Source organism: Eulemur rufifrons, chromosome 18 (assembly GCF_041146395.1).
Source record: "Eulemur rufifrons isolate Redbay chromosome 18, OSU_ERuf_1, whole genome shotgun sequence".
In the NCBI taxonomy this organism is placed as follows: Eukaryota; Metazoa; Chordata; class Mammalia; order Primates; family Lemuridae; genus Eulemur; species Eulemur rufifrons.
This window is the reverse complement of record NC_091000.1, coordinates 65714479-65726711: the sequence shown is the minus strand read 5'-3', so window position 1 is coordinate 65726711 and position 12233 is coordinate 65714479. Positions and strand designations below refer to the sequence as shown.

The following is a 12233-nucleotide window of genomic DNA, read 5'->3' as shown; positions in this document are numbered from 1 at the left end:
CAAACCTCACCTAGAAAGAATCTCTGCTTTTTAATTCATTCATTTTTTTAAAAGCAGCTTCCATTTTCTCCTCTCTAAGCAGAATTTCGGAGAAGTGGCAGTATCCTGAGTGAGGAGGGTCTGTGTGAAGGCGGCAGGTTACGCGGCAGCTTCGTGAACAGGTAAAGTTATCACCAGGCATCATGTGTCCCCTCGGGGACCCTGAGAATTCGGCCGAGAGAGCAGGACTCGGGTAGGAAACAAACGACACCCCTATTTCAAACAATAACTTTTATTTTATACTTCTCTATACTTTGTAGCAAATCTTTTTTGCTGAATTTAATTTATAATAAACTTTTTAAATTACATCTCTCTCTCTGTGTTTTTTTTTTAAAATCAAGGCTCTTTTATGTCAAAATCTTTTTTTTAACTATATTTTAGGTTAACATTTAACATCCCCCCTTGTGATCTATACCGTTGGATATTCGGGTATTACTGGATGTGTAACAGCTAAAACAAGAGAGAGGAGGGAAAATAAAGGCAGTGGACGTGGAAAGATGTGTCAACAACAGCAGGTAAAGCTAACCCCTCAGTGACCACAGCAGCATTCTTCTGGAAGCCTTTGCTTTTACACCGGAGATTCATTCCCTCAACCCCTTTCCTCTCTTTCCTGTCCTTAAAACACAAAGCCAACAATCTGTCCTTGCGCTTGTCTTGCGGAGAAATGTGCAGTGGAAATGATCAAAACAAGACACTGTGGAAGAACGACGTGAGCGTGAATTATTCACCATCCGCTTCGCTCGTGGGCATCTCTCTTGAATTCATCCCCTGGCCTTCTCCTCTCCTCGCTTTCCGATTAGGAGGAGCCCATCATTTTTCATGTATTAACATGATTATATAGTAGGTGGCCCAGGGCCGTTCCTGAGATTCTTTTGCCAAAATAAATAAATTAAATTAAATTAAAAAATGGGGTGGGTTTGCTGTTTTCTTATTTGTGTGTGAAGACGGACTAAAGCTGAGGTCCGATTTTGGCTGTGCTCGCTCGCTCACTGATTGGTAACATTTGGCAAAAAAAAAAAAAAAAAAAAGAAAAAGAAATAAAAAAGAGAATCAAGATTTCCCACAATCCTACATGAGTGTTTTCAGCATCACAGAGAATCACAACGTCCCCAAAGAACGAATGGATCTTCCTCTCGATTTCCGGGAGCATGGAGTGAGTGTGGGTGGGCGCGGGGGTGGGGGGGACCTGGTCCCCAGCTCAGAAGGAAAGCCAGGTCGCTAAAGCTGCCGAGAGAGACACCAGGAGCACGGGGAGCGCCGGGAGCAGGGACCCCGCCGCCCCGTTGCCGCTGCCGCAGAGTTCGAATAAGCTGCCTTGGATGTTGAGGTTTTTGGATTCTTTTCTCAGTTTATCCCACATATCTTTCGCCCCTTCCTGGCAATCCGTAAGGGCTGTGACCGTGCAGCTGTGGAAATCCTCCCAGTATCTGGCGAGGAACAGAACAAAACACAAAAAGCAGGTTCACTCTGGGCGCGGGGAGGACCCCAGGCCCGCGCCCCTGCGCCTCCCCACTCGCGGCCTCGCACAGTTCCCGGGGCGCCCCTCCCTACCTCCTCCTCGCCGCCCAGGCGCCTGGGCTGCTCGAGGTCTGGACTCGCGGGACCTCGGCCAACCCCCAGCAGCCGCTGTCCCAGGGGAGGGGCCGCACCCTCCCCTGTCTGGTTTCACCTCGCGGGTGCCGGGCGAGGACCCCGCAGCCGGGAGCCGGGTCGCACCCGCAGCGTCGCGCTGGCACCTCTGCCTGCGCAAACAGATTGCCACCCCTCCCCGGGGAAAGCTGGGAACACAGTGCTAAGCCTTGCAAGCTGCCGCCCATTAATGCCTCTTAGCTTGCAAGATGGGTTACTAGCTCCGAGCACGGCCCTCCCCTCTGGGCTTCTCACATTCTCCTCCCCCTCGCCCCTTCTGCCTCCCTCCTTCTCGCTGCGGTTCTCTCGCCTTCGCCCTCATCCTCTCCCTGCACCCACCCCCACCTCTTCCTTTGTTTCCCCGTTTTCCTCGTTTTCCTTTTCTTTTCTTTGCCATTCCCTCCGTTTTCCTCTCTTCCGTTCCTCACTTCCTCTTTATTTCTTCACCTGCTGCGGTTTCCCAGGTCCCATCCCGCTCGCTCTCCAGGCCCCCGGCACTGACTCAGTCGGGAAGACTCCTGCCTGCCTCTCCCCTGCCCGGGGTCGGTGAGTGTTAGTGCCGGGGCACCTGGGGCCAGCTTCAGAGCCTTCTGCTCTTGCAAATCCCAGTGCTCCAGGCCTGCGCGCTGTGTCCCTCCTCTGCTGGCCTATCCCAGTCTTTTCCGTGGGCTTGGGTTCCACGGGGCCTCCTGTCCGCCGCCCTTTGGGTGTAGAGCCCCCGCCGGAACCCAGGGAGGGCGCGGCGCCCACCGCTGCCAGCCCTCAAGGCCCCCCAACCCTCCTTCCCATTAATTCCCCGAGCCTAACTCAGCCACTTTCTCCACCCAGGCTCAGTTCCGAGCCCCGCCCCCACAACCTTCATCCAACCTGTCCTTTTTTATTGTCCCCCTTTCTTCCGAGTACCCAAAATAGATCCTGAGACTAAATATAATCCCAACCCGTGATCGATTCCTGGGGCGCTGTCTCCTTTTGGAGCTGGGTCGATCTGTGAGTCTCAGTGACTCCGGGCTGGCCCCCACCTCCCCATGGCCCAAGTGCCAGGTCACCCGCCTCTGCCCTCTCTTCCTGCACGCTTGCCTGGGCTGTACGCACGTTGAGGGCAGGCGCGGTGTTTGATTTCTCCTTGCTTTCACTCCCACCCCATCTTCTGGCTAATGGTGAAGTTATAGATGCTTGTTGGATTGCCTCGAACTCAGGATGATTTCTAATGATCTCTAATTTATAAGGACTGGGGGGCCTGGGGCACAGGGCTTCCGAGTTTCTCAACTTGTAATAAATAGCAACATTTAGAGACACGGAGAGGCCCAGGAGACTGCTCTCCTGAAGAACTTCTGTGTAATTGTACTTCCCAAAGGATGTCTACATCACTCCCTTTTTTATCATGCCCAGATGGGGACAGCCTCCTCCTGGAAGAAGGATCTGGCAGAGAAGGGCAGACACCCACCTGGGGCTGGGAGCAGGTAGGCTTCAGCTGGGTGTTGAGTCACCAACCCCATTGACTGAGTGGGGCCTGGACCCAGCTGTGGCCTGTGACCTCAGGCAGTGGCCCTCCACATTTACTTGGTTTCCACAACCAAAGTTCTGCTAAAAAATTAAAATAGTTTGGAATAACAAAATTCCAGCAAATGCTGGAGGATTTGGAAGTTGCTCTAGGTGTAACCTTTTGTCATGCCTCATAGATACATTCTTACCTATTACCAGACTTCTGGAACTAAAGGCCTTTTGTCCATTCTAGTATAGGAAGGTACTAGTCATTTAGCTGCTCTGGGTACTAGTGGGCACTGGGGTATTAAGGAAAGAGAGTCGCAAAACTGACCCCCATTTCGTTATTAAGACAAACACCCCTCCTTCTGCCACCCTCCCCATTAGGGAGAGAGGAAGGACTTCACAGGATAGAAAGGATGGTACAGAAAAGGGTCACTCCAACCTCTGAGAACAAGGGACACAAGAAACCCAACATGCCTTGACTTTATTCAACTGGCCATTGTGGATGTAGGAAAATGCAGCTCTCTCTTTCTCTCTCTCTTTTTTTTTTTTCCATAATAAAAGGAATGTGTGTTGCAGAGGGTGGGGGCATTTCTAAGGTCTGCAGCAGTTAAAATGCTGCAGGTCCACCGCAGTAGGGCTGTGCATATGCTCGTAGTTAGTGGGAACATTGTTTTTCAGTCAAACTCTGAGAAAACACCACTGGGCCTGGCCATAAACTCCTTTCCATCCCTGTTTGTGACCGCAGCAGCCTGATCTGGGGAGACTGTGCAGATGTGCCAAGGGGCGGGGAACCAAGGAGGGTGGCTAACCCAAACCTCAAGATCCGCTACAAACTCAGCAGAGACTGTCACCAGACGACCCAGACACACTCTTTTGGGGGCAAAGTCATTAGCACACAATAAAATATTGTTCCAATCTCTCTCCTAGAAACAGAAAGGGAGACCACCTCCCCCTTGCCTGTTCCCACATTTTCTTGGTGGGCATTGGAGGGGCCTTTTATCACAGGAAATGGACAGAATGGGGGAGTGATTTTCTCTTTAGGCAAATCTAGTATTCCCCAAAAGGCTCCTCAAACCAAGACCAACTGTTCTTCAGAGAGTACTTGGCAGGCCACTCATTCTAACTCGAGAGAGAGGAAAGTATGATGGAGACTGCCTCAAAGCAGAGAGATTTTGCAGCGCGAGGAACTGGTGGCAGCAGGAGGAACTGGTAGCAGTGCTCCCTGCCCCTCGCCCTGGCTCTCAGCGCGTTGTGAGGCTGTGGCATGCTGATGCTGGGCCCTTTGCCCGAGGATCCTCCACTGTACCCCACTCCAGGCGGTGGGGTCCCCTTGGACAGTGCCGATTCCAACCCAGGGGCCTGGGCCTCCGGGACAGAGGGCTTGTCCCCAGGCCTCATCCTGGGTGTGGGAGCCAGAAGGCAAGAGTGTGCGGACTCGCGCTGGCGCAGAAAGCTGAGCTCCGGTAGGCGCAGCGCTCTCCGACCTCAGCTGCGCCCCCAGAACAGAAGCCCAGCCCGCCAGAGAGAACACTTACGTGCACACGGTCTTGATGTTTGTCTTGTCGTCCAGGCCCTGCGGGTAGTTGGCCATGCTGTCGCCCAGCTTGAGCAAACAGTCCGAAAAGCCCTTAAAGACTGCATCACACTTGCCCGCTGCTCTCACGGCCTGCAGGAGGTATGCTGCGGGGAGGAGGGGACACTGGTCAGCAGCCCTGCGACTCCACCCTGCCGCCCCACGGCCCGCTCGCTCGCGGCCCGGACTCTGCGCCATCACCATCGCCATCGCCCCTCGGGTAGTCTCACCCGGCGCCCAGCCTCGGGCGCCCCAGTGTTAAGATGATTGAAAGACTTGGTCCAAAAATGACCCACCGGCACCCAACGCCTTATCTAGTGCAGATTGTCCGAGTGCGAGCAGGTGTGGGTGGGTGGGAGGTAGGTGAGTCCATTCCTTTCCCCCAGCTCCCTCCCGCATCTCGCTCTATATCTTTTTCTGTTTCCATCGCCCCCTCTTCTCACCTCCCTCATCTCTTATTTCTCTTTCTCCTCACTCCCTCCTTCGTCTCCCAACACTTCCCCAGCAAGTCCTGTCACGGCTCTCGTAATGCAATCTTCCATTTTTGAGGTGACAAAAGGGGTCTTAACAGCAGGGTGCGGGGGCGAGAACGGGATGGGGAGGCAGCAAGGCATGGGGTCACGCAGCCGAACCGACTCCACCTCGCCCTAATAAGCTTCAGGCGCGGCGCCTGCTGGGTGGGCGCTCAGCAAACACTGCTGAATGAATGAGAGAATAAATAAAGTCTCTGGAAGTCACGAGCAGTCACTGAAATGGCTTGCTTCATTATAAAACCGATTGCCTACCATGGAGCCTGTGTTCCGAGCGAGACCCTCGGATGCGCCCCGCCCCACGGGAAAGAGGGCAACCTAGGCGTGCCTAGACGCAGCGCCGGACATGAGTGGTCTGGGAGGTTAGGGCCAGAGGTCGGGTGGGGTCACGGATGTGTCTGCACGGGTGACCCTGGGTCACCTCCACTGAGGCCTTGGGCTCCCTGCTCTCCTCTGCCTCTGCCCGCCCCCAGCTCCCCACACAGCCCCCGAAAAGCCTGCCACCACTTGGGACAGGAGCCGGGAGAGACCATTCTCCGGGTCCCAGATCCCAGTCTGGCTTCAGAGCGCTGAACTCGCTGCGGCCCTGGACTCAAGGCCTCTGGCTCGGGGCTTTCCGGAGAGCGGGCCGGGATAAAAGCTGGGGCGGCGGGAGGAGGGGAAGGAGGAAGCCCAGGCCGCACCGAGGTCCTCGCTGTCGCCTCAGGTCAGCCAAACCCCGAGGCGCCGGACGGGAGAGACAGGCCTCAGGCCGCTGGCGGGGCCGTGGCCATTTCTCTCCACCTGGGGCCAGTGATTCGGGCTGGAGGCTCAATACCTAGAGGTCAAAAGCACCTGGCGCCAGGAGGGCGCGGGAGAGGCCCTGATCTGGGCTGTTGGGCGGGAAGAGGAAGCAGGGGTAAATCTCAGAATCGAAATCGGCAGGCAGCGCCCACCGCCCTGGCGCCGGCCCCTTCCCCGGTGGCGTTCTGGCTGCCGCGGCTCGAGTGTGACTGCGTCCCAGGAGGACCAGACACCTCACTGCCCCCGTCCCCCCACGCAGCCGCCTGTCCCCAAGCGTCCGACCAGATGCAGACGATGGGGAAGGTGACCGAACCCGTAGCAGCCGCCGAGAGCGTACCGTTTGCAAATTGCTGCAGGAAGAGCGAGGCGGGCCTTGCGCTTTCTAATCCGGAACGGGAAGCGCTGGGGAAGGGACCAAGGTTAACTTCGACCTCCGCTGGGGCAGACACGTAACCCTTCCTACACCTCCCGGTTCCCCTTACACACACAATTAAACACCCTTGCAACTACAATAATGGCAAATCGAACACTGACATAGAATCTTAAAAATAAACGAATTTTTGTCCTAATCGAACTCGTTCAAAATGAAATAAACCCTACACATCTTCCTCTATAACGCATGTCAGAAATAACCGTTTTGAAGCGAAAAACCGAAACAAAATCCAGTCCACCCTCCCCTACCCAGCCGTCCAGTCTCTCCTCACCCCTTACCTCCACCCCCAAAATTCAGTGGCGAAAAAGAAGCCCCTTAGATGCACTGACAATTTTTAAAAGGGGAACTGGGGCTCGCCGGGGGCGGGAAGCTCTCTTGTCACGTTATCATTCCAGGCGCTGCTGGAGAAAACCCTGCACACCGCGCATGTGTGAGTGTGTGCGTGTGTAAAATAAAAAGTCGTGAAAATTTCTGTCTTTTGCAACTGTGACTCCTTGGGTTCTAGCCTTCTCTGGGAGGCCGGGAAGCCTGCGCGCGGGACGGATTTTGCAGACGCACGCGTCCCAGCAGGTCGCAGCCCGAGCGTCTTTCTCTGTCCTTCCTAAACCCGGTTTCTGCGAGGCTCGGGAGGGCAACCCTGGCTCCTTCCTTGTCCTCTCTGGCGTCTCTTTCTTGTGCGGTTTCCATCCGTTCATTCAATTGTTCGACCTCTCATTCATTCCAAACTTCCTCCCGCTATGTCTTCTTTCGCGTTCACCACCCTCTCCACCTCCCCGCCTCTCCCCAACCCCCACTTTTCTTGCCAAATGTCAATGATTTGGGACAGCTAATAGCCATGAATTAATAAAGACCAAGGCTCTGGTGCAGGAAAGGGCAGACATTCGGGAAAAAATACTCTGAATTTCAATTCCACAGCCAACAAATGGTCATTTTCAGGCCGAAGTTAATGTGTTCAAAATGCAATCCTCATGCACAACAGCTTTTTTTTTTTTTTTTTTTTTCCCTCTCAAAGTAAGGTTATTTCGCACTGGGAAAACAGAGCCCCAAACAGCTCAGATTAAAACCCCCATCTCAAAAACAACTGCTGTCTTCTGCTCCCTAAACATTCATAGGCTAATTGCAAAATGCTACATTCACTTATGTCCAACATTTAAGGGATTTCCTGCCCCTTAGAAATGTTTTTCATTTATTGCAGATCTTTGTATAATGTCAAAGATTCAAAACAACCAGATTCATAGCATCGGCTATTTCTTAGAATTAAAGGAAAACGCCAGAATCCCGCAGTCACACACTCTAAAATCCCTATAATGGTTCTGCAAAAAATATCAGATACTCAAAATCATGTCAAATGCATAAAACCCCACTACAAAGAATCCATTTTAGTGTCTAGAGAACTCCAAACCCTGTTTCCTCCACATTTTTCATAACACATGTTATGCATTTCCTTCCTTGCCCCAAACCAATTCCCTAAAGCACCCCCCCCACAATACTGCAAGGATGTCTGCAAAGAATGCTACAGCCTGAACTGATAAGAGATAACAATTCCCCCATCTCCAGAAAACCCCTTTGACTTTTTTTCCCCACCTTTCGTCCATTCTATTAATAACCTGCTTCACTTTCACTTTTAGGCCACCTTAATTAATGTTCTTACTGGGCTTCAGAGAAGGGAGGTTTTCTAGTGCCCCCTCCCACATGTTTAATTCATTCTGGATGGATAAAATGTGAACTTTAAAAAGCCCCCTGACAGTGTAACTCAACATTCCTTAACATAAAATGGGGACTAAATAAATCCATCCACAATCAGCAACAATAACAAAAAATAACGAACACCCGACATGACATATTGCTAACACTTCTTAACCCTTTCCTACATATAAAATACAGACGCCGATTTGTAAAGTAACAGGCAAATGTGTCTAGAAAAGTATATCCACGAATATTTGGCTGAATTCATCCTCCTCAGTGGTAAGCATATTAAAGTATGTGGTCTGGGGTTCCCTACCGTTTTGGATTTGCCCCCCAGCCGGGTCTGCGGGTGCCCGGTGCAAACGCTGCAGCTAGGGTATGGGGGGAGGGGGGCGGGAGAATGACAAAGTTCTAAATGCAGCAGTCTGAGCCCCGGAATATCTTTGCTTTCTGCACATAAACTTTCCAGTCCTAGTTGCCTAGCCATCTTGTTCCTGCATTCACCTCTCGACCCTTCAAAATAAAATCTTGCAGTATTGCAGGGGCCAATGCATTGCCCCAGAGCGCATCAAACCTGGTCTAACCCCCAAAAGAGAAGCAAAAATGGATGTGTGCTTTGGCAAAAGGGGGATAAGCCCTATCCGGAAAACGGCCGGCCGCACACATTTCCCGGTGAACGTTTGGAGTCTCCTTCTTCAGGAAAACCAAACCGGGACGCGCAAGTCCCCGGGAGCCGATGCCCCTACCCTCTGGGGTTTGCGGGCTTCACTGCACCCCAGGGCAGCCGCGGGCCCGCGGGTACCCCTCTGCGCCTTGGGCCGGGGCTGGCTGCCTCCGCCTCCCGCCGAGAGCCGGGCTGGGCGGCCACTTACCTATTTGCACCGCGAGGATCAGTGAAATATATCTGCCGTTCAACTTAAGTCCCATCCTACGTTTAGTCAAACCATTTGCGACCGCAGACCTTTAAATAGTTAGTTTAGAGAACGCGGGGGAAAGCTGAAAAATAGGCATTGCCAACAAGTTCCGGGAGCGACGGAGACTTTATGCACCGGGAAGGCAGAGGGAGGAGAGCAAGAGAGGGAGCGAGGAAGAGACAGAAAGAGAGAGAGAGAGGCTGAGAGAGAGAGAGAGAGAGAGAGGGGAAGAGCTGGGAATGGTTCACTCCATTAGGAGGGGGCGGAGGAAGTACAGCCTCACGCCCACGAGCAGGCCTGACGTGGGGGATGACACGGAATGATTTTTTTTTTTAATATAGACACCTTGGTAGAGAATCGCCATTTATAGTCATCAGAAACTGGAATTAATCAGATATCTCCAATTAATGTGCGATCTGAACGAAATCTCGCTTCCTGGGGGTGACCACTTCCCCATCCCGCGGTCACCCCCCTTCCTTGTTCCCAGGGGCCCCCAACCCCGCCCCCTCCCTGCGCAGAGCTGGGGCTACCCTTCCCCTCCCCGCCAGGAGCCGGGGAGTCCTGGCGCGCCCACTCAATTGTTTCAACCTGCTCCCCCTCCTCCATCAGCACGACAGCGAATCCAGCCCTCTCCCTGCGGTGCAGTGGGGTTTAAAGGAGCGGATGCGGGAGAGGGAAAAACAGCTAAGCCCGCTCTGCTAATTCAAAATCCCCTCCTGGCCGCCTTCTCCCTGCACTTGTCTATTCTCCTTTTCTCCAACCCAGCCTCTGAGCTCTGGGAGCAGCCTGGAGCGCGTGAGCACACAGCCCGGCCCCTCGCACGAGCACACACGAGCACACACACACAAACACACGCGCGCGCCCGAGAACCGTGCCAAGCGCACTCTGGCAGTTCTGCACACACTGCTCGCGAGCGCGCACACGCGCCCGGACCCCGGGGGTTTGGTCTGCACGCGTGGGACTTCTGAAATATACACGGCGTGCCCTCTGTGAATTTCACCACCTCCGAGGCCCGTGAGGGCGAAGGGCAGCTTCGTGAGACACCGCGACACCTGTTTTAGGGGCCAGGAGGGCACTGGGAAAGCAGCCTCTGCTAAGACGATTTTCGGGCACTACTGATTTACTAACTCAGAGCTTTAGGAAATTTCCAAGGCAAGCGCTAGTGTGAAGGCTTCTTTCTAATCTTGATGTGCCTCTTGGGATTATTTGTTGGGCTGCATACGCACGTACACTACACGCACACACGTACATCACGTACGCACACGCACACCCAGACCCACACACACCTGCACTGTCTTTTGATGTTCCCGCACAGGCCCTGCGTACGCAGACTACCCTGCAACGAGACGCTCCCGCAGCTGTGCTCTGCGTTCTGTGCAAGGCGCTCTCGACGATAGCTTAAGTCAAAAATGAAAATTAACAGGGCTATTATTTCCTTTCTACACACCGGTAAACTCTGGTTTTCTTTCCTTCTGCACCAAAAAGAAAAGAACCACACATCAAAAAAGTCCTAACCTCTTGAATCAAATGCTGAAGAAGGGATGGGCCAACTTTATTCCTTAAGCCTGTGAGGAGGAAAAAAAATGAAAACGACCTCCTCCCAAATCTTGCAAAACTACACAAGATAATGTCAAAATATCAAACAAGCAGTAGAAATGCAAACGGATTAAGGAGATTGGCATAGAATTTTCTTCTCCAGGCAGCTTGCCCTCGTGCACCCATCTCGCGTCCCCACACTCGGACATTTGGAAATACTGGGACGGGAAAGGGAGAGAAAGGGGCAAAGTGACGGGTGCGACGGTGGGTGGACGGTGAGAGGCCGAGGGGGAGCCGCGGGGTCCTGGCTGCAACCAAGGGTGACCAGAAGCGTTAGCTCTGAGCAGCCCCCCCACGACCGCCCCGCTTCCCGCGGGAGCCGCACACTCGGAGGCTGCGGCTGGGGCCTGGGGGTGGAGCCACATCAAACCGCCCCTGGTGACGTCACCGGCGGGAGGGCGGGGCGGCAGGGGGCTCGCCGCTCCCGCTTCCAGGGGCACGGTGGCGGCCCCGGGTGTTTCCTTTCCCTGCGCTGGGAGGCTCCGGGAAGAGCCGAAAACGTGGGCGGGCAGGGGCGGGGCGGGGGCTGGTGGCGAGAGGGGGGCGTTCCTCGGGCCCGCCCCCTACGCCCTCCAATGGCAGGGCGGGGGTGGGCCCAAGGGGCCCCGCCCACGGCTCGCCCCGCCCCTGGGGTTCCGCGCGCGCCGGCTGGTTCCTCTGTGGCCGCGAGCTCGGGCGCTGAGCCTTGCTCGGACCCTTGCAGAACGCGGGCTGGGGGCGGCTTAAGGTTTTTTGCCCTCAACGTCCCTGCTTTCCTCCTGCTCACGCACGCGGTTATCTTCCAAAACGTCGTTGTCTGAGGAGCCCTGAGATCCTCCCCACCCCGTCCTCTGTCGCCCTGAACTTGGGCGTTGGGGACGTGGGAAGAGGCGGCGCCGAAGGGCTAAATAAAGCGGAGTGGAGTGGAGCGCGGGAGAGCAGCCAGCCGCGGCCCCGCGCGTGCGCACAGCCGCGTACCGGCGCCCCCCGCCGGGCTCTCCCTGGTGCCCTAGGGAGGGTGCTGCGCCGCGCCGCCCTTTGAACCTCTGCTGGCCTTTCCCTCGCCACTTTCCTCCCGCTGTGTCCCTACCCTTTGTCGCTGGCGTGGGTCTTTTTAAAGTGAAGAAGTGAGAGGCGAGCAGAGTTAGTACTGTACATAACTTATTTTCCGAGTGAATGGTTGAGAGCAGATGCTAATGGTGTTTTTTTTCTTTTTTAATTTTTAAATTTCTTATGTTTTAAATTACAGGTCGTTCTGCAGTCGAGGCTCCATGCAGGGTTGGTTCTTTATAGGTCCTTAATTAAAGGGTAATGCAATCCTTGGTGGCCAATGCATGCTGACTATTTGGAAATTCTGAAGACAACATCCTTGGCTGAAGGTGGCATTGAAGAACGTTTCCTCTTTTCTTTTATTAATGTGAAAAGCCCATCTCACATCATATTTGAGGTGAAAGATACAGTAGGAAGAGCAGGGAACAAGGGTGGAGAAACTCAGGCAGTAGGCCGAGCCATTCACTTCTCTGGAAAATAAAGGAGGCAGGACTGTAATTTCCAAGGCTGTTTTCACTTTTGAAATTTTATGA

General features: G+C 54.0%; 1 protein-coding gene across 1 annotated transcript; it reads right to left on the bottom strand.

Annotated features, from left to right (window-relative positions):
* Positions 1–255: 255 nt before the first annotated feature.
* On the bottom strand, positions 256–9265 carry NRN1 (neuritin 1). Its single transcript, XM_069492947.1, has 3 exons — positions 9034–9265; positions 4692–4836; positions 256–1466 (listed from the first exon to the last, which is right to left on the bottom strand). Exons 1-3 carry the CDS (start codon positions 9086–9088, stop codon positions 1238–1240), a joined length of 429 nt encoding a protein of 142 aa, XP_069349048.1. The 5' UTR covers positions 9089–9265; the 3' UTR covers positions 256–1237.
* Between the last annotated feature and the right edge of the window lie 2968 nt (positions 9266–12233).

Bases quoted from the DNA above. Each gene is read 5' to 3' on its own strand.
- NRN1 (XM_069492947.1), bottom strand. From the start codon at position 9,088: ATGGGACTTAAGTTGAACGGCAGATATATTTCACTGATCCTCGCGGTG. The intron at 4,837-9,033 runs GTAAGTGGCCGC...TCCTCCCCGCAG, and splicing joins GATCCTCGCGGTGCAAATAG to CATACCTCCTGCAGGCCGTG. The intron at 1,467-4,691 runs GTAAGTGTTCTC...GTTCCTCGCCAG, and splicing joins AACATCAAGACCGTGTGCAC to ATACTGGGAGGATTTCCACA.